This window comes from Macaca fascicularis, chromosome 1 (genome assembly GCF_037993035.2).
Source record: "Macaca fascicularis isolate 582-1 chromosome 1, T2T-MFA8v1.1".
In the NCBI taxonomy this organism is placed as follows: Eukaryota; Metazoa; Chordata; class Mammalia; order Primates; family Cercopithecidae; genus Macaca; species Macaca fascicularis.
In genome coordinates, this window is record NC_088375.1 from 3,460,423 (window position 1) to 3,487,942 (window position 27,520).

Sequence of the window (27,520 nt, forward strand, 5' to 3'; positions counted from 1 at the left end):
GGTAGGACTATGACAGGCCATTCTTGGACTATGACAGGCCATTCTTAAATTGAGAAAGCAGGTGGTGGGTGTTTCAAGATGGACAAAGGCTGGTTAAGACGGGGAGCCTCAAGGAGCCAGAAAAGCCCCCAAGATCATCAGCCCCCACCCCTGGCTTTGGAGCCTTTACAACATTTCAGCAAGAGAAACATGGGGCTCTCTCCACAGCCTCTGTCCAAAGGCCCTTTGCTGGGACAGAAGCCCCCTTCCCACCACCCGAGCCAGAAGCCGGCTGGGAAGCCTGGGTCTGGGCCATCTTCCCCAGGGCCCTGCCTGGGCCCCCGTGTGGGTGGTGGGGGAGGCTGCCTCACCTTGCTGGCGCCCCCTCGTCGCCGCTGCAGGCGCTCCACGTCATCGATTTCATAGACTTTAATCTCAAAGGGCTCCCCAAGGCCCCTCTGGCTGCTCCGCAGAGGGCCGTCCACCCAGCGGACGCCTGTGCTATTGGTGGGTTTTCTCACAGGGGAAGAGGTGTCCAGGGATAGTGCTGGGATAAGCCTCCGTCTCTGAGAACCTGAGGAGGGGATTAAGCCCAAAGAGTTAGTCTTTCTGAATTTCAATTTTTTTTTCTTTTTTTTTGGAGATAGGGTCTTGCTCTGTTGCCCAGGCTGGAGTGCAGTGGTGCGATCATAGCTCACTGCAGCCTTGAATTCCTGGACTCAAGCAATTGTCCTGTCTCAGCCTCCTAAGTAGTTGGGACCACAGGTGACACCACCACACGCAGCTTTTTTTTTTTTTTTTTTTGGTAGAGATGACATCTTGCCATATTGCCCAGGCTGGTCTCGAACTCCTGGCCTCAAGTGATCCTCCCCACCTTAGTCTCCCAAAGTGCTGGGATTACCGGTGTGAGCCACTACACCCAGCCTGAATTCAATCTTTTAAATATTTTGTGGATGTAACAGATGAGGTCATGACAAGCACCCCAGGATCTGAGGCAGGACTAAACACTGCCACTTCCCACCACCCACCTCCACCTCTCCTCCCCTAAGCTGACACTTGGGCTTTAGCTCAGCCAACTCCCGGGGGAATCTTTAGAACTGCCTCCTAGTTCCACCTGTGAAACATGCAGCTTAGACCTGTGAGCCACACTGGCACATCCTCAGCATGGATGGGTCAAAAGGTCCGAGCGTTTGATGTCATTACAGGAGTTCCAGAAAACACCATTGATTTGCTTATAACAGCAGCAGCACTGACATGCGCCGGGTACGTGCCAGGCACTATTTCACATGCTTCACACACTGTGACAAGCACTGCTAGTTCTCTCCCAGTATCTATTCTCTTTCTTTCTCAGCAGGAGACCCTGGGTATTAGTGAAACACAAGGCTCCCGGAATGGAGACTAAACTCTTGCATGGCACAGGGGACTGCAGTGTTGATGAACAAATGTCAGTTGAAGCATGTCTCCTCCAGAAGACAACAAGGAATGCTCACTACTGTGTTAATTTTCTCTATGAAGTGAACTCAGGGATCTGAGCTCCTTTTGCTTCATATTAAATCTCACTTTTTTTGACAGGGAGTCTCACTTTGTCGCCCAGGCTGGAGTGCAGTGGCATGATCTCAGCTCACTGCAACCTCCACCTGCTGGGTTTCCCTGCCTCTGCCTCCCGAGTACCTGGAACTACAGGCGCCGCCACCACGCCCAACTAATTTTTTGTATTTTTAGTAGAGACAGGGTTTCACCGTGTTGGCCAGGATGGTCTCGAACTCCTGGTCTCAAGTGATCCGCTTGCCTCAGCCTCCCAAAGTGTTGGGATTACAGGCGTGAGCCACCACACCCGGCCAAAACCTCACTTTTTAGAGCCCAGATTTGATCTTATGTATACACATACACAATCGCGTTTAGTTTCCAACAAAGTGCAGGCCCCAACTAACGAAACTAAGCAACATCGACCACTGGAATAAAGCAACTGTCTGTCTCCTTAGTGTCTGAGACACTTACCCTGGGAAGTGACCAGAGCAGAGTTTTGGGTTTTTTATTTTAAATCAGTCTGATCAAGCTAGCTGACTGTTGGCAAACTGTTTAGCTTTTCTGTGCCTCAACTCTAGCTTCTGTCCCATGGAAAGAACCTGTGAAACGGCTGGTGGGTAACAAATTAACCCCAAACCCTGTGGCGAAAACAGCAAATATTCATCTCACATATTCCTGTGGGTGGGAATCTGGGAGTAGTTTTCGCCAGGTGGTTCTCAGGTTCTCAGGGCCTCTCAGGAATCAGCTGGGGCTGCACTCATCTGAAGGCTTGACTGAGGCTGCAGCTTCCGTTTCTAAGCTCGCTCATGTCATCACGGCGGGAGGCTTTAGTTCACTGCCACGCAGGCCTCTCCTGCACGGGACTGTTTGTGACATGGCAGCTGGCTTCCCCCAGAGGGAGTGACCCAAGAGAGCACGAGGGGCACCCAGCACAGAAGCTGCAGCGTCTTGTATAACCTGCTTATGAAAGTGACATACCGTCACGCTGCCACATCCCACTCGACACAGAGACCAGCTCTGGGAAATGCAGGAGGGTGTGAAGGCAGAGACCATGGGGGCCATCTTGGAGCCTGGCTACCACTCCATCTCCTGCCAATACCCATGCCAGGGCATCATGTGAGATGGGAGTAGAGAAAGTAAAAACACCTGGAGAGTGACATTTCCCTGGGCTACAACAGCTTCATAGAAATATCCTGGCAGGTATCTAATTCCCAATGCCTCCTTTCCATGCCATCCAGCAACCTGGAACTTCCTCACCACATCGATCCCTCCCAAGGTGGGAAGTGAGTGCCCACTGTCAGGTTAGGTGTGGTTTGGGGGCTAGGAATGCCTTCTTCCTGCACACAAATGAACAAGTGTCTTGGATTTTTGTAAACTTCTGAATTTAGGTACCAGAACATCAGTCCCGTGAATGGATTGATATTCCGTTCCTGCACCTCCAGCTGAGGCTCCCTCTCCCCGCGCCTGTCTCCCTCCAGAGGTGCATGTGAGCCTCACTTAGGTAATGATGAGGGTAAGCCAAGTACTGGGACAGGGGTAATGTGGTCAGGCTGAGGAAATGGAGGGAAGTGCCCTGAAGGCAGTTCAGGGGCAGAGTGGTGCCCTCACGTTACTGGAAAGGGCACAGGAAGCGATGGTACTGATATGCCATCCCTGGGCAAAGACCGACCCGAGGACCTTGGTCTGGGGCCCCATGTAAATAAGTGTTCTTAGATTTTCTGCATGCTCCAGCATCTCCACCTTTCAAGCAGATGCCCGGCTTTCTGCCAAGCCCAGTCTCTGCCAGGGATCCCCTCCTTCCAGGCTGTGAGTGGGGTCAGGTCACCATCAGCTCTAAGAAAGGTGTAGGGGGAGCCCCACCCTGGCGAGAGTCGTGCGGTGCCCCACTGGATGCCACCTGTCTGATCGGGGAGCACACGGCCAGGGCCAGCCTCCTGCTGCTGCTGGTGGGCTGGGCTCCCTCCTGCTTCTCGACCCCTCCCTGCTCATCAGCCTGGCATCCGGTCCAGGCATGTACAAGTGCAGTATGTTCAAAGCACTTAGGCTGATACCTGCCAACATAGATTTACCGCATGAAATGGTCCAGATTTGACCTGAGAAAGTCAACACTGATACTTCAAGGAAACTTCCAACCAGGACCTCTCCCACTAGCAGAGGCTGAGCCCACCCCTCGCCCCTCCCGTTCCAGGCCTGGCCGACAGCTGCGTGCAGTAAGAGGGGTGGCGGACCCATCCCAGTCCATCTTCCTGGATCACCTGCAGCGCTGACAGCCCACGTGAGAAGCTGACACTGGGTCTTCTACTCTCAACATCCCGGAGTCCAGACAGAAGCCCCCACACGAGTCTGCAGATGCTGCTGCTGAGGTTAAGTGTCGGGAAGCATGGGCGTTCTGAGTGCTGAGGCCTCTCAGCTCTCCCTGGGGAATATGCTTCTGCCCCCAAGAGCCCTCCAGCATAGCTTTCTGCTCCATCACCCACTGTCTGCATTCCGACTCAAAGTGTGGGCACTAGGAAGACCGTGAGTCAAAAAAGCACGAAGCACTAATATTGAAAGGAACTGTAGATATCAGAGCAGAGAGAAAGAGAACATGAATCAATACATGTGATTTTATTGACCAGCAAGGAGCCAGCTCCGTGATGAAGAATGATGCTGGCTGTGTGGCCTGCTGTCGTGTTGTAGCTGAAAAGGCAAATGGCGCGTGCCAGGGATGAGAAAGAGGCAAGTTCCCCAGCGCCACAAACTCTCCTCGATGCCGGGCGCGGGCTTCCTCCCATGTTCTCCGAGATTCTGAACCCTGCACCCAGGACCGCAGTGCCACCTCACAGCATCACTGCCACCTACTCTCCTTGGGGTTCTCATCTGAAGAGCTTCCTTGGTGTCTGAGAGAATCAATGACTTTCCTCCTTTTTCCCCAACTGTGTAATCAAAAAGGCTCTCATTCTGAACCTACTCTCAACTGGCTCTAGGCTGGTTCTCTTGGAAACATTCTGGAAATCTGAACTCTGACAGCAAGCGGCTTGCCTTCCTCTGATTTTCATTACGCCGGTGACCACTGTGCTGCTAGAATTTTTTAAAACCAGGATGTGCCTGAGAACCAAATGAACACGAGAGGTTGGCAGAGCAAACCACGGTGCCCTCGGGCCTTGGTGAGGAGCAATTAGTCACAAGTTTTTGTGCAGCACTCTGGGAACTGAAGCTGGTAGCTCAATTCACTACAGGTGCAAGTCACAACTCACAAGACAGGCCCATCAGTCAGTAATGTTGACTCAGCACCAACAGAAAGGCAGTGTCTGATGCTTAGAATGACAAATAAAGTAGCAGATTAGACTCAGCACTTAAAGCACCACCAGCAGAACAAGATACGAGAAATACACAGGAAAAAAAATATGAGCAAACTTCTAGGACTATACTGCCAACCAAGCAGCCAGCCCATCAATGAATCAATCAATAATATCCAACGGTAACCGACACCAGCCCAGTGCTCAGCACCAAGCAGGCTGAGTCAAGTGTAGAACAGGCCTTGCTCACGTCCAGGCAGGTCAAGGTCTGGGGCATTCCAAAGCACCATGCCTCCCTGTGGAGCTTCTCTTCAGGCAGACCCTCCCTCCCTCCCTGCAGGGCTTTTCTGGTGCCGAGCCTCCCTGCGGTGGGAATGAATTCAATTCAGGCCAAGGCGCTCATCTACCGGTCAGACTTCCCCATCCAGTCCAAGAAAAGGAAAGCAAGGGAAAGAGTCCGAGGAAGTAACACACCAGGATGAGGGTGCAATGTCAGGGACTGGAGGAAGACGAGAGAATTGACATAACATATAATGGATGATGGGGACCGGGGAGTGCGAGGATTGGGGGCTCAGGGTAGGGGGCTCGGCTGGTGCAATTATGGCATCAACTGTGTATCACGGATTGACACCCTCAGCTGCTGCCATGCGCACTGGCCAGGACACACATTCCCTCCCCACCTGGGCTCATTCTTGGCTCTGGGCTATACGCAATTTCATGGTGCTGACCATAGAGGGGCTGGCAAGGAACTGTGGATGGAGCAATGAAAATCTATCAATCAAAGCAACATCATTTCTCTCACCTTATCACTTCGTTGGTCAAGAGCCTGCAATGACTCCCCACTGCCACCTACAATAATATGTTGTATCTTCTTATAGAACTATGTAGAATATAATGTGTACTGTTCTTGTAGTTCCCAGATGTTCCAGGTGTGACTTGATCTGGGCTTATGTTTCCCAGTGTCTTGCTCTACTTGTTGGGACTATCCCTTGCTTGAGTTATTCTTACTGTGTTGCCCACAGGCCAGGCTCTTGCTGCTGGGAGCTTGTGGTCCCATTCCTGCCTCAGCCTCAGTGCCCTGCACCCTCTCTGCCTATCCCGCTGTAAGCACCTTCCCGGACCAAGCTCAATCCCAACGTTTCTCTGCAGCCTCTGCCTTTTGCAGGATCCTGCTTTGTCTAAATGCTCTCTCCACTTGGGTCTTCACTTCCCCTCTCAGCATCTGGCAGTGCACTCAGTTCACTGTTCTCTATTCCATGCTTTTCACCCTTTCTCTCCAATTAGATGACAAACTTCTTACGGTGGCCTTGTCCCCTGTGTCGGCTGCCTCCACCTCCACCCACACACCAGAAACTTCCACATCACCAAGCTCTAAGAGCACAGAAGACACCTGGTCAACGTTTAACAACTGAAAATAAATCCCACCGACTACAGATTGCTCTAAGGAAAAGACATCACATGACCATCAATATTATTACACTTATCTGCATAGTCTCCTATGATGTGGGCAGCTCAGAGACCATGGTATTATCTACCAATCCTCTCGTTTGACTTGCATATGAGGAAACTGAAGCTCAAAGAGGACAGTGATTCCCCAAAGGTCACACAGCTCAAGATCCTAAGTCTCCTGCTTTCTAACTGAATTCACTGCACCCTGCTGTGGCCGATGGAACAAGCCCAATCCCGTGCACACGCAGCAACAGGGACCTCCAAGAATGAGAAGACAAGAACGAACCATTGTGATGTCTGGTCGTTCCTGCTGTTACACATCCTACGAAGGAATCAGAGAGGTCCAGGTTATTCTCCCCATCATTCCAGTTCGTTTTTACTAAGGAAATAAGCCGTCTCAGACAAAAGGTGTCCCTCTCTGGTTCCAACGCCTCTCATAATTGTGAACTCCAGCCACTAGTTAGGAATCTCCTTGGAGGAGTTTTATAGCTTCTCTTAAAGAAGTTGCTCTTGATTTATGCTGATCACGTCTGACAGCCACCGTTTCTCTTAATAATAATCATAAATAAGCAAGACAAGGTCACCTAACCTGAAACGAGCACGTCTCCACTGCCACATCCATCATGGAGCCTGGATCTACAGCAGCTCATGACAAAGGTCTTCTCTTGGCACTCCACGTGAAATCCCATTTCTAGCACCTGCCCTGGCATTTTAATTTTACACCGTTTTCCTCCAATAGCCTTACCTAACCAGAGACTCCTAGAGGACAGCATTTACGAAAGCACTTAGCCCAGAGCAAGGGCATACGCGGAGCCTGCTGCCTGCTCGTCAAGCAGCTTTTTTTCTTCCTCTTCACTCCAGTGTAACCGCCAAACCAAAAAATAAAAGTCTTGAAAAAAAAAAAAAAAAAAAACCTGTGAAAGCCACGGAAATAATGAAATGGACTGGTAGAAACAAGACAGTAAATTTGAGTGCATGAAAGCACTGTGGGACACTGAAACATACGTGGCCATGTGGCCACACATCGTCTGGACTTTGAAGACCAAGCCTGCGTGGATTAGAATAACAAGTGTTCATTAACCAGGTACTGGGAAGGCCGGCAGCTGCTTTCCTGCTTGTTATTTTTACTACTATCAATACGTTTCAAGCCCTTGGCCCTGGCCATAAGACACAGCAGCCACTATGTCACATGGAATGGCTCTGCCTTTTCAACTTGTCTTAAATGGGGTTCTGCTCCAAGTGCTGTCTCTGCGATGGAGGGGTGAAGTGAAGCAGAGTCAAAGAGCATCAAAGACTGAAGAACCCCACCTGGCAAATAATAGACGTCAAGGTACTGACAGCCACGATGATTCCCTACCATGCTTACAGCCTAACATCCCCATGGCCAAGCTCTGTCATCTGTGATGAGGTGAGCAGATGGGGCTGTCCATATCATAAAACTACATCTGCATACCTACATGGTCCCTTAAGATGGATTTCTTTGATTCTAGGAAGATGACTGTTTTATAATGTTCACTGACCACAGCCCTTACATTTGGGTTGGAACATTCCAGAGTTTGTGCTCGCCTGTGATGGGAGAACAGGAAGAAGCCACCCCATGACTGACAGAACAAGCCTGTGGGGCAGTTGCTGGAGCAGTAGGAAAGGGGAGACCCTACATCTGTCACTCACCCCATCTTTTACTTCCAAAGATGCTGCGGGCACTGATCCCTGCAGGGACCTGGCTTCTGAGAGCGTGTGAAGAGCCTAGTGTTGCACAGAAGGGCAGTGAGAGGGCAGAGGGCAGGCCAGGAGGGCAGGAACCCGGGCCGCCCTGGCTTCAGCCAAGGCATAGAATTGCATGTGGGGCTCTGCGTAAGTTTCATTTCGTTTTTTTAAGCCCTTAGACTAAAGAATGAGCAGGGGCAATTTCTTTGGAAGCCACTTAAGAGCAGAGATGATTCCAGGCAAAATTCTCAAGTAGCTTCAGTTATTCTTGGTACCTTTTGCCTCTGTCTTTTTCTCTCCTTACCATCCTTTCATTTCACCTACCCCAAGACCTCCAGGGCCACCAGCTGTGACCTGGGCCCTCTTCTCCTTGCCCATCATAACTGACTGTCACGTGCCACCCAAAACTCTAATTAACAAGTCAGTGGGCTTTATATATTAGCTCTTCTGGAGTATGTGCCTTTTGATAGGAGATTCTTAAAAATGGCAAAGACTGCCTGGGTGTAGTGGCTCATGCCTGTAATCCCAGGACTTCGGGAGGCTGAGACGGGTGAATCACTTGAGGTCAAGAGTTTGAGACCAGCCTGGCCAACATGGTGAAACCGCGTCTCTACTAAAGATAGAAAAAGTAGCCAGACATGGTGGTGCATGCCTGTCATCCCAGCCACTCAGGAGGCTGAAGCAGGAGAATCGCTTGAACATGGGAAGCAGAGGTTGCAGTGAGGCAAGATCACACCATCGCACTCCAGCCTGGGCGATAGAGTGAGTCTCTCTCTCTCAAAAAAAAAAAAAAAAGAGAAATGGCAAAAACTGTCTCCAAAATCATGCATTTCAGGTACCATGGTATGTGCAGTGTGGAGGGGGGGCACGGCAGCCCCTGTGGCAGGTGTGCAAACGTGACTGTCCACAAGTATGTTTGGGGTGGAGGTGGAGGAGGGGCCTCGACCATTGCACTTTCAAAGGGACAAACTGTGCTTTATCCACATCTCTGAGAGAGACTGCCAGAGTCTTGGAGGCCACCAACCTCACACAAGGGGCATCTGAAGCCACTAGGTCATGAGGGTGGGTACCCTCACCTGATCCCTCAACAGGCGCTGAACAGTCCACAGGATCCTTGGTTGTGGAGCAGAGGGGCACGGGGTGAGGGAACGGAAGGCAGAAGAGCCAGGCTTCCCCCATAGCGAGCAGGTGTGGGTCACGCTGCCGTGTGCATCAGGGCCCCCGCCTTTCCACCCTGCTGAGCACCAAGGGATTCACGGTCCTAAGGCTGATGACGGCACTCAGTCGGGCAGTTTCTCACAGAGGAACCCTCCGCGGTGATGTCCTGGTGGAGCCCTGCAGGGTGCCGGGCCGTGGGAAAGGAGAGGCCAGGCCTGGACGCCCTCTCCCCACGGGCACGGGACAGCCTGGCAGTGGGGTTCGGGCAGCTCGCCCACCCGCCTCCTTCCTCACCCGCGTCCCTGTGCCCAGCCGCCTACCTGGATTGGAACGTTTCTTCGGAGCCTTGAGGCTCCGGCACCTGCCGCCCACGGAGCTGCTGTTCTCGCTCGTGGAGTCCTGCGCCGAGGACGCGCTGCCGGTGGCCTCGCTGTCCCGCATCATGCTCTCGTAGCCGCTGCTGCCGCCGCTGTGGTAGAACAGGGCCGTCTTCCCCATGGCCGGCGGGAGCTCCCCGCTCAGCACGCTGCTGTTGTCGCTGCCGTGGCCGCTGCTGCAGCGGTGGGGCCTCCGCGGGGGCGTGATCTTGCTGTAGGGCGACGGGAGCAGGTGCGCGGCCGCGGGCTTGTCCTCAGCCAGGGCCGCCCCGCGCTCCTCGGCCTCGGGCCCAGCCCCAGCCCGCAGCTGCAAGCCCCGGGCGCCCGCGCTACCCTGTAGCAGCTCCGAGATGCGCCCATTGACGGCCCGCAGAGGAAGCTTGGAGGCCAGGCCTGAGCTCCGGTTCCTGCTGAGGGACTGCGTGGACCAGGACATGTGCTTCCCGCCGGGGGGCAAGCTGGAGCTCTGGCCCACCGCCTGCGGCAGGGACTTGGTGGAGAAGCTGAGGGTTTTGGTGGTGGAGGTGGACAGGCTGCGCGCCTTGGGGCTGGTCAGGAGGAGCTTGCTCACGGCGGAGATCTTGGACTGGCTGGCCTTGGGGGAGGCCCCAGAGCTGGGGGGCGAGGTCCCAGCGCTGCGGCCCAGGCTCCTCCCCGCGCGGGGCATGGTGCTGTCCTTGCCTGCGTGCAGCCGGGAGCTCACGGAGGACAGGCTCTCGGCCCGCTCCAGGGAGAGGCATTCGTAGTGGCTGACCGTCGCCCTGCCCAGGGAGTTGGTTCTGCTGGCCAGCTGCTCCAGCTTGGCACTGAAGAGCTTGCTGCTGCTGCTGGCGTCCTTCGTCTTGCCGCCAGGCTCATCTGGGAGGCCCGCCAGGAAGGCGGCTGGTTGGTTCAGGGGGCTGCTGGTGCCGCTGCTGCTGGCACTGTGCTGAGGGCTGGCCCGGTTCTTCTGGTCCAGGCTGGACTTTCGGACAGGGGGCAACGGGGGAGTCCCTTTGGGCCGAGCCAGGACACAGTGCTTGGGGGAAGCCACCTTCCTCTCAAGGGTAGCCTTGGAGGGCTGGGCGCCCGAGGCTGCACCTACCCCGTTGGTCTCGGCAGCGCAGTAGTAGAAGAGGCTGTCCGGCTCCTCCTGCCGGCTGGCCTTCTGAAACGCCCTGGGAAGGCTGCTGGACTTGACGCTTTTGTTGGGATGCATGGGGCTCTGGGTGGCCAAACCAGGCAGGGCCATCTCACACCCGTCCGCGACCCTCCTGAAGTTGTCAGTGACGGCGGAGGCCGACACCTCCCCGCTGCTGCTGCTGAGCCTGTCGCCCGGGCTGGGCTTTCTGTCCTGCTCCTGCTCAGCTCTGGTCTCCGCGTTCGAGGCGCCCGTGGCAGTCTCACACCTAATCCCTTCTTCGCTGGGATGAGCATTCTCTTTTTTTACTTCCTCTTCTCTTTTCAGCCAGGGGTCCTCAAATGTCATCTCTTTCTTGCTACTGTTTTCCTTACTCTCCTGGGACTGGGCTAATATGGGGCCTGCTTTGGGGGTGGCAGTGGGGGCCTCGGGCTCTTGGACGTTCCGGGGACTCACGGCAATGCAGGGGTAAACCGTGATGTTGGTCTTCATGGGGATGTACCCCTCACAGCTGCTCAGATTGGCCGTGTTGGAGATGGTGACCATGGCCTTGCCCAGGGTGGATATTTTGCAGCCTTTGATGAGGGTTGCTTTGTTGAAAGAGTCATCTCCCATCTCAGATGGGATGAGCAAGTTGTCGGGGCTGGCCTTGGGCCTCTCTCTGCACACCACAGCGCTGTTCTGGATGCCGCTGACGAACTCCGAGGACGTGGGTTCTGCCATTGCCTCCCCGTGCCCAAAACACGTCTGGGCTATGAAACTGTGGCACGACTGCTCCCCCTCACTGCCCGCACTCATCTCGCTCAGCCAGGAGCTGATGGAAGAGCGTCTGCTCCCTGCCTCCTGGGCCTTCTCCTCCAGGCTCATCTTCGGGAGGGGCAAGAACTGTGTGATGCTGACCTCGGAGACGGGGGCCATGCCGGAGTAGCACTCTAGGTCCTCGCTGATGCTGCTGATGATGCTGACGGGCCGCGAGCCCGAGGCCAGGGCCTGCACAGAGCAGTCGCTGTTGAAGCTGATGATGCTGGCGGGGCGGCCGCTGTCCAGGACCCCGCTGATGGTCAGCTCCTCCACCAGCGTGAACACCAGCTCATCCTCACCGTTTAGCTCCAGCGGCTGCTGCACCGTCACCATCGTGGTGCTCAGGATCTCCTTCTCGGACTCTGGAGGAGTAGCTGCCTGCTGCTCATCATCGACAGGAGTTTCCGGGAACCCTTCGCTCCCAGCAGACATGGATTTTTTCAAAACCTGGGGGCTCATTCCAACCGGGGGCGTACGCACCTCGGGCTGCAGCAAGGACTCACTAGACGCCACGCCAGAATCCTTGCCCGAGGAAGGCAGCGGGGCGGGAGATGGTAGGACCCCCTTCTGGGTGTAGACTTTGCATCTCTGGGAAGGAGAGCCGGGTGGCTTGTACTCCGAGGTCTTGGACAGGCTGGCGATGCCCAGCCTGGGGGAGCCCATGGGCCTGGGCTTGCCTTCCACGAAGCCGCAGGAGTTCAGGCTCTCCCGGCTGCTCTGGAGGCTGCGGCTCTGCATGAGCGGAGAGGCGCTCTGCTGGCTGCTACTGCCTGGGATGCTCCTGGGCGAGGCCGGGCTGGGGCTATGGGCGGGTGCTGCGGTGGGCACAGGTGAGTGACTCCTCTGCATCTTGGAGGCTGGGATTTCTGGGCCTTCTCTGTCGGTCCGCTGACCTTCGGACCCATTATCTTCCTTATCAGACTCAGAGAGTGGGCTTGCCCCAGCTGCTTGGCTTAACGGGGGGCCTCTGCTTGCCTGCTCTGGCCCACACTGAGCAGGCACTTCTTCAAAAGAAAACCTGCTGGGCTCCTCGCTGCCGTCGATGCAGTCCAGCCTCTCCTGCAGCTCAGCGAACGTGTTGCACTTCAGGCAGTCCCTTTCTGACTTGCCGGCTGCAGGCTCTCCTCCCTCTGCAGGCCGGCTGTCGCCCCGGGTCTTCTGCAGGGCTGGCACAATAGGGACAAAGTCTGGGGGGCCCTCGTTGTCGGTGAGCTCCTTGTCAGAGAGGGCCGTGCCGTTGGGCCCGATGTAGATGACGGTGTCGCAGGACTGCTCGCTGCTGGAGGAGTAGTCGGGGTCGCTGGACAGGTGAGCGATGGGGAAGTCGGGGTCCACCGTGGCCCTGGTGTGGAAGGGTCTCAGCTGGGTGGGCCTGCGCATGCGGCCTTCTTCACAGGAGCTCTCCCCGCCGGAGGAACTGGATGTGTACTGTGAGAGAGAGCAGTTAACGTGGCGACCCTGTCATGGCAGTTTCCCCGGGAGCCCAGCTGTGTGTGGCAGGTGGTGGAGGCCCCTGACTGGACGCGGGCTACTGACGGCCACCCTGGTTGACCTCCCACATGTGGGCCACTCAGGGGGTGCCATGCCAGCGTGCCCAGTCTCACATCACTGCTGCATTTGGGAAGGGGAAGCCCTGTGTGGCACACTGGGGAAGCAGAAGCTGCTCAGGAAAGGAGGTGACCATCCAGGCCCCGCCTCACCAGCTAAGGGCTGCTGGGTCACCAGTGTTTGGCACCCTGTGCCATGGAAACTGGTTAGGAAGCACTATTTAAAGATAAAGGTACAAAACGGAGAAGGAGAAAAAAAGGCCCCCACATCAGCAGCTGCCCCTGCCACTGAGTGGCCGCGATCACGACAGTTTCCTCAAATACTGGTCACCCTGCCACTGTCCTGGCTTGGCCTCCGCCTGAGAAAATGAGCCCAGTGATTTCTAGCAGACTCGGTATCATCCAGGAACCACTGACTGCCAGGACAAAAGCAGCAGCCAGGGAATGACTCCTGGACATGCAGCAGGGGAGAGGCCCTGAGAGCAGGGAGCTGAGAATACTCTGGCGCCAACCCCGTGAGGGACACAGTCTCCATCTACACAGGACCAAGGCAGTGCATGAGAAACACAGTATTTTCCATCCCTCCAGTGTTTTTCCTCTTGAGGTAGCAATCCATTTATAATCTAAAAGCGGACCAAGTGCTTCCGGTCAGCGGTCCAGGCTGGGTGACCGGGGCCAGCACCAGGTGTGGGGAGGGGACATGACTTTGTATCAGCCCCAAGGTTTCCCTGCCCCAAAGTGGACCCTGAGCCACGTGCTGTCAGCTCCAAGTCGCATCTCCTGATGCTGAGGGATTGGCAACATTGATTTGGCTTTTTCTGACTCCGTTCCAGGGCACAGCTCCAAAGACTCCCTCATCCACCACACCCCACTGTGACTCCTTACCTTCGTCTTCTTTTTCTTCATCCTCAAGACTCGCGATGCAATCTGGATGGTGGACAAGGTCTCTGCGTAGCTCCCGGCCGCGGCCGAGATGTGTGCGATCATGGTGGTACGGCAGTTCATGTTCCCCAGAGACTCCCGCAGCAACATGGCGAGCTTGCTCTCTCTGCCAAACAAAGTGAATTAGGCTGCATTAGCGGCCATGCTTCCCTGTGGTCCTCAGGGCAGGGCTTCAGGCCTGCACATGGCCATTTTGTTGTGGGTGGTGGTCCCCCCCTTTTTAATGGCATACTAATTAGCATCGTTTTCCAGCATGGGGCCATTTGTAGTTGGCAAGCACTGAGCAAGTGCTTCTAACTCCAGGACGGGATTCATGCAAAGCACCTCCCTTGGCGCTTCTGTCCTGGCTGTGATGGGTGTTCCTGTGCGTGTGTGTCTATGACATTACACATAATGAGGCCTGGGAATAGAAACGAGAGGACGGGATCTGGAGAAACAGCTCTGTGACTGGTGACTCGGCATGCTAACTGCACGTGTGGCCTTTCTCCAGGGTTCCCACACACAAACAATCCCACACAAAAAAGAGTCTCCCTACCAGGGGCCTGGATTGAAGATCTATGGGTTTTTAACACCTGCACAGTTCCTTTAGCCAGGAAGCTGCGGCCACTTTATTGGCATTGTCCCTTAACTCGCATATTTGCACCTAGGAGCAGTGAAAGAAAAGGCATTCCTATTCCTGAAGACCAGGGGAGAAACAGAGAGAGAGGCCCAGCCAGTCACTCAATCCACAACAGAAAGCAGCACTTCCTATGGAAAGGCTTCCTCTGGGGACTCTGCAGGTGCTGTGTGGGGCCACTGCCCTGAGTGGTGATAATGAGGCCCTGGGGTTTGCAGGGAGCGTTGCTAAGTCTTTGAACTGACCTGGAAAAATGGTTGTTTTTCTATTCCTATACTCGTCCCAACATTTTTCCTGCCTTGCCTTTAAAGGCCTCTGCTTATTTCATCATCAGCACTCGTTCTCTCAACTGCTGCCAAATGTCATTGCATCTCTGGCACGTTCCCTGATCCTGAAGGATGAGGAAGCCTATTTCCCATGCCGCGTGCTCATATATCTATGCTGTGTCTGCGATGCCAGATGAGAGGAATTTGTCCCACGTCCATGTCTCATCATCCAGCCCCTGCAAAGCTCCCTGGAGAGGGACGATCCAGCTCAGCAGACACTGAGGGAGACTCAGGCCACTGTCAGCAGAGAGCAGACCATCTTACGTGACCTGCTTCTGGCCTCAGGGAGGGAAGACTGTGGGGTAAGAGCAATAGCTTTTCCTTCCCATCGGGGACCAATTAAGGTGTGAGTTTGGAGACGCTGGGCTCACTAAGGCTCAGTTCCAGAGCAATGTAAGAATATACCAGGGCTTCCCTTCCAGCAAAATGACCAGTGATGAAAGTGGTGAGGTACGGGGTATAGAGGAGGAGCAAGAGCTGTGAACGTTTAAATCCCTTCAAAATGTTGTCTATCTAGCAGAAATTCATGGACAGCACACTCAACGAGGAAGCCAGACCCCATTCCTGGAATACATTTTTTGCAGAGACACTGCACCTGGATGCATCTTGGGCTCTGTCTTCCATATGGGCAGTGGAGGGTGAGTTCTGCTCGGCTGGGTTGTGATCATACAGTCAGGTCTTACATGAGTAGTGGAGGGCGAGTTCTGCTCGGTTGGGTTGTGTTCATACAGTCAGGTCTTACATGAGTAGTGGAGGGCGAGTTCTGCTCGGTTGGGTTGTGATCATACAGTCAGGTCTTACATGAGTAGTGGAGGGTGAGTTCTGCTCGGTTGGGTTGTGATCATACAGTCAGGTCTTACATGAGTAGTGGAGGGCGAGTTCTGCTCGGTTGGGTTGTGATCATACAGTCAGGTCTTACATGAGTAGTGGAGGGCGAGTTCTGCTCGGTTGGGTTGTGTTCATACACAGTCAGGTCTTACATGAGTAGTGGAGGGCGAGTTCTGCTCGGTTGGGTTGTGTTCATACACAGTCAGGTCTTACATGAGTAGTGGAGGGCGAGTTCTGCTCGGTTGGGTTGTGTTCATACACAGTCAGGTCTTACATGAGTAGTGGAGGGCGAGTTCTGCTCGGTTGGGTTGTGTTCATACACAGTCAGGTCTTACATGAGTAGTGGAGGGCGAGTTCTGCTCGGTTGGGTTGTGTTCATACACAGTCAGGTCTTACATGAGTAGTGGAGGGCGAGCTCTGCTCGGTTGGGTTGTGTTCATACAGTCAGGTCTTACATGAGTAGTGGAGGGCGAGTTCTGCTCGGTTGGGTTGTGTTCATACAGTCAGGTCTTACATGAGTAGTGGAGGGCGAGTTCTGCTCGGTTGGGTTGTGTTCATACAGTCAGGTCTTACATGAGTAGTGGAGGGCGAGTTCTGCTCGGTTGGGTTGTGTTCATACAGTCAGGTCTTACATGAGTAGTGGAGGGCGAGTTCTGCTCGGTTGGGTTGTGATCATACAGTCAGGTCTTACATGAGTAGTGGAGGGCGAGTTCTGCTCGGTTGGGTTGTGTTCATACACAGTCAGGTCTTACATGAGTAGTGGAGGGCGAGTTCTGCTCGGTTGGGTTGTGTTCATACACAGTCAGGTCTTACATGAGTAGTGGAGGGCGAGTTCTGCTCGGTTGGGTTGTGTTCATACACAGTCAGGTCTTACATGAGTAGTGGAGGGCGAGTTCTGCTCGGTTGGGTTGTGTTCATACACAGTCAGGTCTTACATGAGTAGTGGAGGGCGAGTTCTGCTCGGTTGGGTTGTGTTCATACACAGTCAGGTCCTACATGAGTAGTGGAGGGCGAGTTCTGCTCGGTTGGGTTGTGTTCATACACAGTCAGGTCTTACATGAGTAGTGGAGGGCGAGTTCTGCTCGGTTGGGTTGTGTTCATACACAGTCAGGTCTTACATGAGTAGTGGAGGGCGAGCTCTGCTCGGTTGGGTTGTGTTCATACACAGTCAGGTCTTACATGAGTAGTGGAGGGCGAGCTCTGCTCGGTTGGGTTGTGTTCATACAGTCAGGTCTTACATGAGTAGTGGAGGGCGAGTTCTGCTCGGTTGGGTTGTGTTCATACAGTCAGGTCTTACATGAGTAGTGGAGGGCGAGTTCTGCTCGGTTGGGTTGTGATCATACAGTCAGGTCTTACATGAGTAGTGGAGGGCGAGTTCTGCTCGGTTGGGTTGTGTTCATACACAGTCAGGTCTTACATGAGTAGTGGAGGGCGAGTTCTGCTCGGTTGGGTTGTGTTCATACAGTCAGGTCTTACATGAGTAGTGGAGGGCGAGTTCTGCTCGGTTGGGTTGTGTTCATACACAGTCAGGTCTTACATGAGTAGTGGAGGGCGAGTTCTGCTCGGTTGGGTTGTGTTCATACAGTCAGGTCTTACATGAGTAGTGGAGGGCGAGTTCTGCTCGGTTGGGTTGTGATCATACAGTCAGGTCTTACATGAGTAGTGGAGGGCGAGTTCTGCTCGGTTGGGTTGTGATCATACAGAGTCATGTCTTGTTATTCATGGTAGCGGTGTTCTATAAAATATTTGTGAACACTGAATTTGTAAATACTGGGCCATTGTTCTTAGGGGAAATATAGTTTGGTGTAAAAGTAATTATGGTTTTTGTCATTTCAATTACTTTTTTTTTTTCTTTTTTTTCCTAAGACAGATTCTTGCTCTGTCACCCAGGCTGGAGTGCAACGGCACGATCTCGGCTCACTGCAACCTCCGCCTCCCAGGTTCAGGTGATTCTCCTGCCTCAGCCTCTGGAGTAGCTGGGACTACAGGTGTGTGCCACCATGCCCAGCTAATTTTTTGTATTTTTAGTAGAGATGGAGTTTCACCCATGTTGGCCAGGCTGGTGTCAAACTCCTGACCACAGGTGATCTGCCCGCCTTGGCCTCCCAAAGTGCTGGGATTACAGGTATGAGCCACTGCGTCCGGCCCATTTCAATTACTTTTGCACCAACCTAATATATGGTTTAGGTTTCTGTGAACCTCTGATGATAAAAGTTTCTTCAATGGGTCAATACATAACCTTGTTAATAAGATGCTTTGTTTAATATGTTTCTTCAAAATAATGAATTATATTCAGTATTTCTCTAAAATAAAACACTAGCCAAGAAGGGTTTAATACTTTCCTGCCCTTTGGTAACATGATTAAATTTCTTTGGAGTCTAGCCTCACACCAATGCTATCTATTGCATTACACTTTCTCAACATCTGATAAATCCACACATTCAATCACTTTTTATCTCTTCCATCGCTTCCTCATGTACTATAGGTGTTACCTTAGCACTTTCCAGAGTGGTCCCACATACAGATGGGCCAAAGGCACATGCCCCTATCTCCACGTGACCCTGTGTAAGTCCCCAAGAAAACATACCAAAGACTGGCCGGGCGCGGTGGCTCACGCCTGTAATCTCAGCACTTTGGGAGGCCAAGGTGGGTGGATCATGAGGTCAGGAGATCGAGACCATCCTGGCTAACATAATGAAACCCCATCTCTACTAAAAATACAAAAAAATTAGCCGGGCGTGCTGGCGGGCGCCTACAGTTCCAGCTACTTGGGAGGCTGAGGCAGGAGAATGGACTGAACCTGTGAAGTGGAGCTTGCAGTGAGTCAAGATTGTGCTACTGCACTCCAGCCTGGGTGACAGAGCAAGACTCCATCTCAAAAAAAAAGAAAGGAAGGAAGGAAGGAAGGAAGGAAGGAAGGAAGGGAGGGAGGGAGGGAGGGAGGGAGGGAGGGAAAGTAAAGGAAGGAAGGAAGGAAAGGAAGGAAGGAAAGGAAAGGAAGGAAGGAAAGGAAGGAAGGAAGGAAGGAAAGGAGGAAGGAAGGAAAGGAAGGAAGGGAAGGAAGGAAGGGAAGGAAGGAAGGAAAGGAAGAAAACATACCAAAGACCGGATAAAAGGATGTAATGTAGTGACATCAAGCTGGCTGCCCTGTGCACTTCTTCTTCCTTTTTCTGGGTGTGCATATTTTTGATTCGTTAACACGAGACCCCCCATGAGCACTGTAGCTCCTGCCTGAAAGAAGCATATCTAACACATAGATTTTCTCCATAAGGCACATCACAGCCTTCTTGTGCTTAGGGACCCTAAATAGGACATCAGCACCATTCTTGGGGGCTGTTTACAGCAAAATCACCACCAGAGAGCACAAAAATATGAAAACCAGCACTCAGGAGACTGCAGAAAGGACATGTGTGCACGGTATGAGAGCCCAACGTGAGGGCAGACCTTCGCGCGCTCCATCTCGGCGGGGAACGCATGCATCTGGTGACTCAGTGTCTTCACCGCTCTGCCTCTGTCCGAGAATGGCTGTGAAACCACTGTCTTGACTTTGGGGTTACAAGTACATTTCAGTGAGTAGGTGAATGTGCAAATACAGAATCTGCAAATGATGAGGACTGCCTGCACTCTGAAGTTCCCCGTGGTCTTGTTAACCCACTGCAGGCAGCTGAAGGCACGTCCCCTGGGTCTCCGTGTGACATTCCCCAGGACGACAGACCGAAGACAGAACTGAGAGAGAACATGGTGATAGCAAACTGCCTGTCCTGTGTATTTCCGCGACTCCCCACGCGTGACTCGATCATATGGCAACATGTTTACGGCGATTTTTTTTAAGCCTACACTGTGGAAAGAAGCAGCGCGTGTATGTTGCTTAGCAACCGGCATTTTAGCTCCTTGTGGAAGGCGAAGCGGTGGAGCTGCTGGTGGGCCCTTCACGCGGGCCTCTGCGGACTCTAAAAGACATCCTTTGGGGAGTAAAACATGGTGTACAGAAAGCCGCAGCTTTCCAAACCCACGACGATCATTTAACGTGGAACAAAGACAACCAAGTAAGGGAGGGCAGGGGAGGGAGGGGCAGGGTACTAAAGGCCGCAAACTGTAGGAGGAACTCGGAATCTTTGGATGGAAAGAGACAGGTTCAAAAGAGTTTCCAGGGCAACGGTCAGCACAGACTTAGCCCACTCTTTGCATCAAGTCTGAAAAGAGAAGAGGGAGAAGAGTTCAGGGCCGCTGGCCACTCGCACCCCAGAGCCAGGCGGGAGGGATGGAGGAAGGTGGTGCCTGGAGGGGGCCGGGTGGGGAGGCCCTGGCTATGGAGGACAGGTTGGGCAGGCACAGGAAGGGACTGGGGACGCAGTGGAGCTGACAGGGGCCTGAGGAAGGACCGCGCTGCTCTTTGAAGTAGCTGTGTTTATGCATACATGTTTCACTTCCCGCCTACACTGACCACACTTGCCTTTGAAAATAACATTTATGCTGGGCACTGTGGCTCACGCCTGTAATCCCCACACTTTGGGAGGCTAAGGCCGGCAGATCACCTGAGATTGGGAGTTTGAGACCAGCCTGGCCAACATGGTGAAAAACCCCATCTCTACCAAAAATGAGTATGGTGGCGAGCGCCTGTAATCCCAGTTACTCAGGAGGCTGAGGCAGGAGAATCACCTGAACCCAGGAGGCAGAGGTTGGAGTGAGCCGAGATTGCACCACGGCACTCCAGCCTGGGTGACAGAGTAAGACCTTGTGTTGAAAACAAAAAACAACAGACTTTTAGAAAAATGTCTTTTTAAAATCAGTTAACACTTTTATTAAACAAGAAAAGGGACAAGAATAGGATAATGAACACATTTTAATAAATAATCATTTTGAAAGGCATGAAAGAGCATGTGGCACAGGGGCTGACCAACCAGGGCCCTTCAGGCCCAAGCCAGCACACTGCCTGCTTTTGTAAATAAAGTTTTATTCAAACACATCCACATCTATTTGTTCACATAGTGTCTGTGGCTACTTTTGTGCTACAGTAAGAGTTGACTGGTTGTTAACAGAGCCTATGTAGCCCACAAAGCCAAAAATGTTTGCTGCTTGGTTCTTTGCATAAGCAGTTTGTTGACCCCTGCTCTAGAGTAACGATGAAACAGTATCGTCCCAGACACTGAACCACCAAGCAGAGAATGCAGGTGTCTCTTGACTTCCTGATGACACAACAGTCCATTGCTTTGGGCAGCAAAAACGGAAATAGGCACATGAACTGTAGGCACGCAGCCAGCCACACACACAGGCATGCTCTTTTCTAGAAAAGGGAGAGAGTTTTGTCTTGCTTTTTTTTTTCTTTTTTTCTTTTTTGAGACGGAGTCTTGCTCTGTCGCCCAGGCTGGAGTGCAGTGGTGCCAGCTCACTGCAACCTCCGCCTCCTGGGTTCAAGCGATTCCCCTGCCTCAGCCTCCCGAGTAGCTGCGACTACAGGCGCCGCCACCACGCCCAACAATTTTTGGTATTTTTTAGTAGAGATGATATTTCGCCCTGTTGGCCAGGATGGTCTCAATCTCTGACCTCTTGATCTGCCCTGCCTTGGCCTCCCAAAGTGCTAGGATTATAGGCGTGAGCCACCGCACCAGGCCTGCCTTGCTTTTTTTTTTTTTTTTTTTTTTTTTTTTTTTTTTTTTACAATACCTTGGTTGAATTTAAGGATGGAAACTACACACACACACAGAATTCTTACATGCATGAGATAGCCAAGATTACAACTAATATTTAAATGCCAAGAGAACACTGACTGGTGCCACTCACACTCTTAAGGCCAGCACACTGAACTACATCGATTCCAGTAAGCATCCCACGCTCTATCCACTTCACCTGCAATGTGCCAGAATGCATCAGAGAGCGATGGAGATGCTGGATGAGGGTCGCCAGGTATCAAGCCAGCCCCAAGAGTTCTGAGCTCCCAGCCCTGGGCCCCAAACCCTGAGCCCTGCATTCACCCTCTCACCACCAGGAGGCGCTGCAGAGTGAAGAGGAGAAGGAAGCAAGACCAGAGGGGGGATAGAACCACGGCTTTGAAATACATGCTGGTTATTCAAATCTCCTCCTCGCCACTGACCCTGCCTCCTTCCTATGTACAGCCAACTATCTGTGAAGATCCTTTTCTTTTGTCCCCTGAAAGGTCACCAGTGACCCTTGGAGACCAGCCTGAGATGCCAGGGACCAGGGTCCCAAGATGCCACCATCCCTGGCCCAGTGCTCCTGGCCAAGGTAGGCAGCATCTCTGCAGTTCCTTATCCCTCATGGGAAAGGCTGTTCTCAAGGGAAACCATCACCAGCTCTGCTGAGGGCAGTTCTGCCCTGATGGGTCTCCTAGGTCTCAAGCAAGCATCTTCATTATCTCTGACAGTGCTGAGTTGCGCCAGACTGAAACAATACCTCCAAGGGGGAAAGTCACTTTATTTTTATTTTACTTGAGTTTACTTATTTCTAAGGGACTTGATGATCTGGCTGCCCATGCCTGCTTCCTGAACATTCCTACGTTTGAGGCAAGACTTTACACACCTCCCCTCTGGGGAAGCCATCTGCTCTGCAGAAGTGCCCTTGTCTTGGCAACATTCTCTTCAAGGATGCTAATGCCTTAGGGCATGAATTCTTTGCTTTGGGGTACTAGAGAAGTACCAGAAGCTTGGTATGGGCTGAGCTATCCTGATGGCATTTTCAAAAGGAAAGGTACGTGAAGTTCAAGTACTTCCTGCTCAATTTCAGGTAGATAGTACGCTGTTTGTACTGCGAATGGCATAAGCAGGTCTGTCCTGCAGGATGCTGGGAAGATGACTGCATTAACATTTGTGGGATAGAGAAGCCAAATTCTCAAGTCTTCTGATGAAGGCGACTCTGGTTTGTATAATAAAGTATTGGCAAAAATAGCCGAGTGCAGCATGCATGCTAGAGGTTCTGCACACACTGTCATTTGGCAGTGTGCCAGACGACCAGTTAGCTCATCGAGGAGAGCTTAGAAGAGGACCCTGCAGAGAACCACCATTCTGGCTGAGGGACCAGCCTTTGTGATCCCACCAGCACGCCTCCTATTATGAGGTCATGTCTTGCTTATCCTAAGACTGCTGGTTGGCAGAGGTCTTGAACCATTAAGAGTGCATGAGGTTAATCTAATTATTTGCTCATAGATCTCTTTTATGAGAGAAACTACAGAACTCTGAGGCAGGATAATGCGTGGGATGGACATGTTCTTCCCCACATCATCCTGGTCATTCGGAACTGGCACCATGATGGCTCTGGAACGTTGGTGGCTGTGCCCAGTTGACAGGCAGGAAAGAAGTGATGGTTCCCCATGGCGCTGCTATTCTTGGTGAAGCAGCAGTTGTTTCCAGGAGGACACGTGTGATGAGCATTCATGAGAGCCCTCAGGGACATCGGAAAATACTGGATAGAAAGAGTTTGCACCAAGTGGAGGTTTTATGTTGCAAGTATGGGCTGGAGCCAACAGGTCTCAGTTATGACTTTAATAGTTACCACTGTACGCAGAGGAGGATGAAGTCTGGATGAAATTCGGGCCGCATGAATCCACTGGATCCTAGATACCAGCATTCTACTTATCTGAATAAGATAAAATTCATGGCAATTCAACCTACTTCTTGAGGAAGACCAGCTGTAGACAGCAAACAGTCTCAATAGAACCTTTTAGGAGAAATATATGATGTAACTCAAATTTATAAATAACAGAAGGTTTCAAGTTAAAATCCTAACCAATCTGCTTTGATCTCATTGAACAAGACTCGCCTGCAATGACTGAAGTGAATATAAAACATGAGTTCACTTATATGTGTCCCATGAGAACTTTTATTACTCATTTATCATCCCTTCTTATCTAGAACAATGAATATCATCTCTGTGATAACCATGCAGAACTAGTAGAATCTGAATTACTCTGGTTATTCTAATTCTTAAGTTCTGCTCAGGAAATGCATATTCATGTCAAGGCCATGGCACTCAGGTATGATACCAGAAATTTTCAAGGTAACTCACATAATGACTTATGAAAGAAATAGTCCACTAATTCCAGAATACAATTCTGTCAAGATTGAAAACTCTGTTTAGGGCCACAGAGTATTAGAGTTGAAAGAATTTGGGAGATTATTGTATTTCCTAATAAAACGCACTGCCATGGTAACAGGTGCTCTGCTTTCTGCTTGAATATTTTTAACTGGGGAGAACGTACCATCTCCCAGGACAGGCTGTGTAATATTCTGAATAGTCTTTATTATTAGAAAGCTCTTCCTTCTATTAAACTTAAATCTTCTTTTTAATAACTTCTAACCCATGGGCACTAGCTTTGTTCTCTAGGATTGTATGGGGTAAAAATCATCCCTGTTGCTCACACAGGCTCCTCACACTTGACAAGACGGTTATCATGTGCTTCTATCATGTTACCGAGACAAGGCCACTTCTGCATGGCCGTGCGCTTATTAAGAAATGCAGTAATCTCCCAAATTTTTCAACTCTAATACTCTATGGTCCTACAAATGTTCTGTTGCTTAAGAACATTCCATGTTCCTTCCATTGCTCTTCAGATACTTAGTTCACCATCCAAGCTCACACTAGCCCCTTTCCACCCTCACAATTTAGCACTTCTCAGGTCAGGCTTGGGTAGTAAAAAATTTGACCTTGCCTAAAGATAGATCTGGCCTTTTCCATGAGCTTCTGGGAGGTAAACTACATCACACTCATTGGGAGTGCCTTTGCTGAAGGTGAGGGTTGGCCACATAAGATCTCAGGGTGGGATGGGCCATACCTGATAGTCTTATGGTCCAAGCTGGTTTCAAGAGAAAGATCAACCATGTGATTTAGGGCAGGGGCTCTGGGGTCACGCAGTACCAGTCAACCTGAAGACTGAGTTAGACCACATGGGAAATCAATCCATCAATCATGCCAGTGTAATGGAACCACAATAACAACTCTGGACACAGGGCTCAGGTGAGCCTCCTAGGTGGGCAGTGCTCCACGCGTACACACGGATGCAGGCAAGGTAATGTAATGTGTCCTGAAGACAGTGGAAGCGTCCCTTTTGGAACCTTCCTAGATTCTGACCCATGTGTCTCTTCCTTTGGCTGATTTTAATCTGTATCCTTTCCAACGTAATAAACTGTAGCCATGAGTATTTTCTGTGAATTCTGTGAGTCCCTCTAGTGAGTTACGAGCCCAAGGCCAAACATGCAGTTGTGGGAAGTGACAGTGGTCGGGGGTGGCCTCTTTCTGCTAACTTGGTAGGTGGACCCTCATTGCTTGCAGTTGGTGTCAGTAGTCTTGGGCAGACTTGGCCGACTGGGGGCCGTGCTCTCAAAGTTTGAAGTTTGGCTGATTCTGAGGAGCTCTTCTCAATAAGAGCCTAAGGACCTTGACTGAAAGAGCTGTGTTTTCATTTTGACTTTTCTTTGTAGTAACTCAGCCAATATGTACGACTGATGAGCTCTAGGTCAGAAAGGAGAAAATCCTATACTTATTTTTATTCAATGTAGCATAATCAGGAGCTAGGAATGTCATCACTTTGATGAAAACCCAAAACAACAACTTAGAAAGTAAATTAGTGGACCTTATAGACAAATAGAAAACAATAGATCCATAGATTTCCCCTGAATCAATAGACTGCCAAAACTTACATATTCTAATGAAGTTAAAGATGAAACGAAGATGTACCGAAAGGTTCGGTAACAAGACCCTGTGCACTTACTAGCATGCAGACTGTTCTTTAATAGATGCGTGCTTATTTGATCCACCTGCAGGATCAGATTAGGAATAATGATGTTTATATCATTACTGCAATTTAGAATGCAAATACGACTCTGACATGTTTCACACTGTCTGAAGTTTCACTTCCTTTTAAATTGTATTTGGCCCAAACCATTATCCTGAGTTATCAGTGCTTTGCAGTAGACATTTCCATAGACCTGTCATTTTTTACAGAGCCTTTGCAATGGTATGTGACGAGCTTTACTTGGGGAGGGATATGGAAACATCTCAGTTATGTTGCATTATAACCATTACACATCTGTTGAGTCAAGATGAGCTCATTGTACTATTTAGAAACTTTGATCTCCTTCAGCTTTAAATCATCCTCAGGTTTAGGAGCATGTGTTAATCCCAATGCCAGAGATCTCTGCAGCAACGCAAAAGGGACTTAGGCACCGCTGGGTGAGAAAGATGGAGTCAAGAGTCACGTTGTCATAGTAACCCAGAGACTCTCCCTTGATTTTTTTCTTACTCTTGTCCTTCCCCGGGGACTTTTCAATAATTCTCAGGAAGAAACAAACTGCAGAGCCAAGTGGAATTCTTGGTATAATGAAATCCTGCCCTAGCTTGGCGGCTTCTCTCAGATCTCTCCTCCTGGCTCGCCGCTGCATCATCTCGGAACCTCCTGTGTTGCCTTCGTGATAAACTTGCATTTGTAGAACATTCCTGTGCTTTTCCATGAGTGTGAGTGTTTGTTTCAGCTAAGAAACATACATGAGGTTTATATTTGATGTGGCACTTTGACAGCACCCCCTTCTGTAATCCAATCTACGACCTCCCTTCAGGGTTGACATTAGAAGTGTGTAGAATCTGGCCTTTGAAAATCTGCAAGTGTGTTCAGCGTTCTTTCAAAAAGACGTGTTTACTAAATAAGGCCAGGAAACACCTGGAAGGGTTTCATTTACTCTTTTTTGCCTCCTCCCTAAGCAAAACCCTAAGATGACAGAGCACAGCGGGGACTGGGGACATTACGGGGCTTTTGTTTTCCAGCTCTGCAAACTCAGGTGGGTCCCTCTAGTGTTCTCCAGGCGGTACAAGATGATGCTTCGGGGAAGAAAATATTGGAATTTCTATTTATATGTATTGATCTCTCTTTTTTAAAAAAAAAATGGAGTTGAGAGATACAGTACGGTATTACCAACCAACTTATTCAGTGACTCTCTTATCCCTCCACGTTCCTCGGAAAGGCGAAAAGGAGGTTAAATAGGATTAGACAAAAGGTCTAGGCTTGGTAATTATACTAGATTACAATTATGACTACTTCCAGCCTCCAGAGTTTGGTAGGGCCAATTGTATGCTCTCTATCCAAATAAAATAAACAGACTGGGCAAGTTTGAGCCCCAAGCAGCCGTTGCATTTGTATTCACTGTGTTCTGAGCTTGTGCACACAAAAGGCAGAGAGGTGTAATCTTGCTCTGCTCAATCAGGCTGCATGTCAGTGGGCAGGCCTTGGGTTACAGGGTGACCTTCCAGGAGAGATGACAGAAACCAGCTCATTAGGCCAGGCCAGCTGCATGGTAACATCACCTTGTCAGGAAGGATTCACACTGGTTTGGGAGGATGGATGTGTTGGTGAAATGTCTTTCTTCCTGTGATTTCACACGCCCGTCTTTCCCTGTGCCGTAGCCTTTCTGTTTAGTCAGCAGCGTGAGGCTTAAAACAGGATTCTGATTGTCAAGGTCAGGGCGCTCCTTCCGCCCCTGCTCCCTGCTCCGGACCCGTGGTCCTTCCAGCACTCAGCTGGGTATCCTGAATATGGTTCCAGGAGGCCTGGCGCAGCGCCGATGCCACCAAGGCTGTTATTCCCTGAGATGGGGCCCCCTGGAGCTTGCCTGATGGGCTCAGACCGGCATGATCGTGGTTTCATGTGTTACTTCATTGACTGGCAGTCTGGAAGGACTCCCCCTTATCAGGTGATGGTGACAAGAAAGATGATTTGGTGACTTTGGACCTGGAGCTGGGCGGCTGAGTGAGGAGGATGAAGGTGCCTTCCTACACATCCCTCCCTGCTCTGCAGGCTCGGGGCACACACCCCTCTATTCACCACGCCCTGAACACGCTGTGAGCTTTCGTGCCTTTCCTGCA

General features: G+C 51.4%; 1 protein-coding gene across 2 annotated transcripts in view; it reads right to left on the reverse strand.

Annotated features, from left to right (window-relative positions):
* The window catches only part of KIF26B (kinesin family member 26B), a 561,334-nt gene that overhangs the window by 4,479 nt on the left and 529,335 nt on the right, over positions 1-27,520 (reverse strand). For both annotated transcript variants that reach the window (XM_005539602.5, XM_005539606.5), the window contains 3 exons: positions 13,829-13,991; positions 9,419-12,824; positions 351-553 (listed from right to left, as the gene is read on the reverse strand). In XM_005539602.5, the coding sequence (XP_005539659.3) occupies positions 351-553; positions 9,419-12,824; positions 13,829-13,991 (3,772 nt within the window). The remainder of the gene's footprint in view (positions 1-350; positions 554-9,418; positions 12,825-13,828; positions 13,992-27,520) is intronic.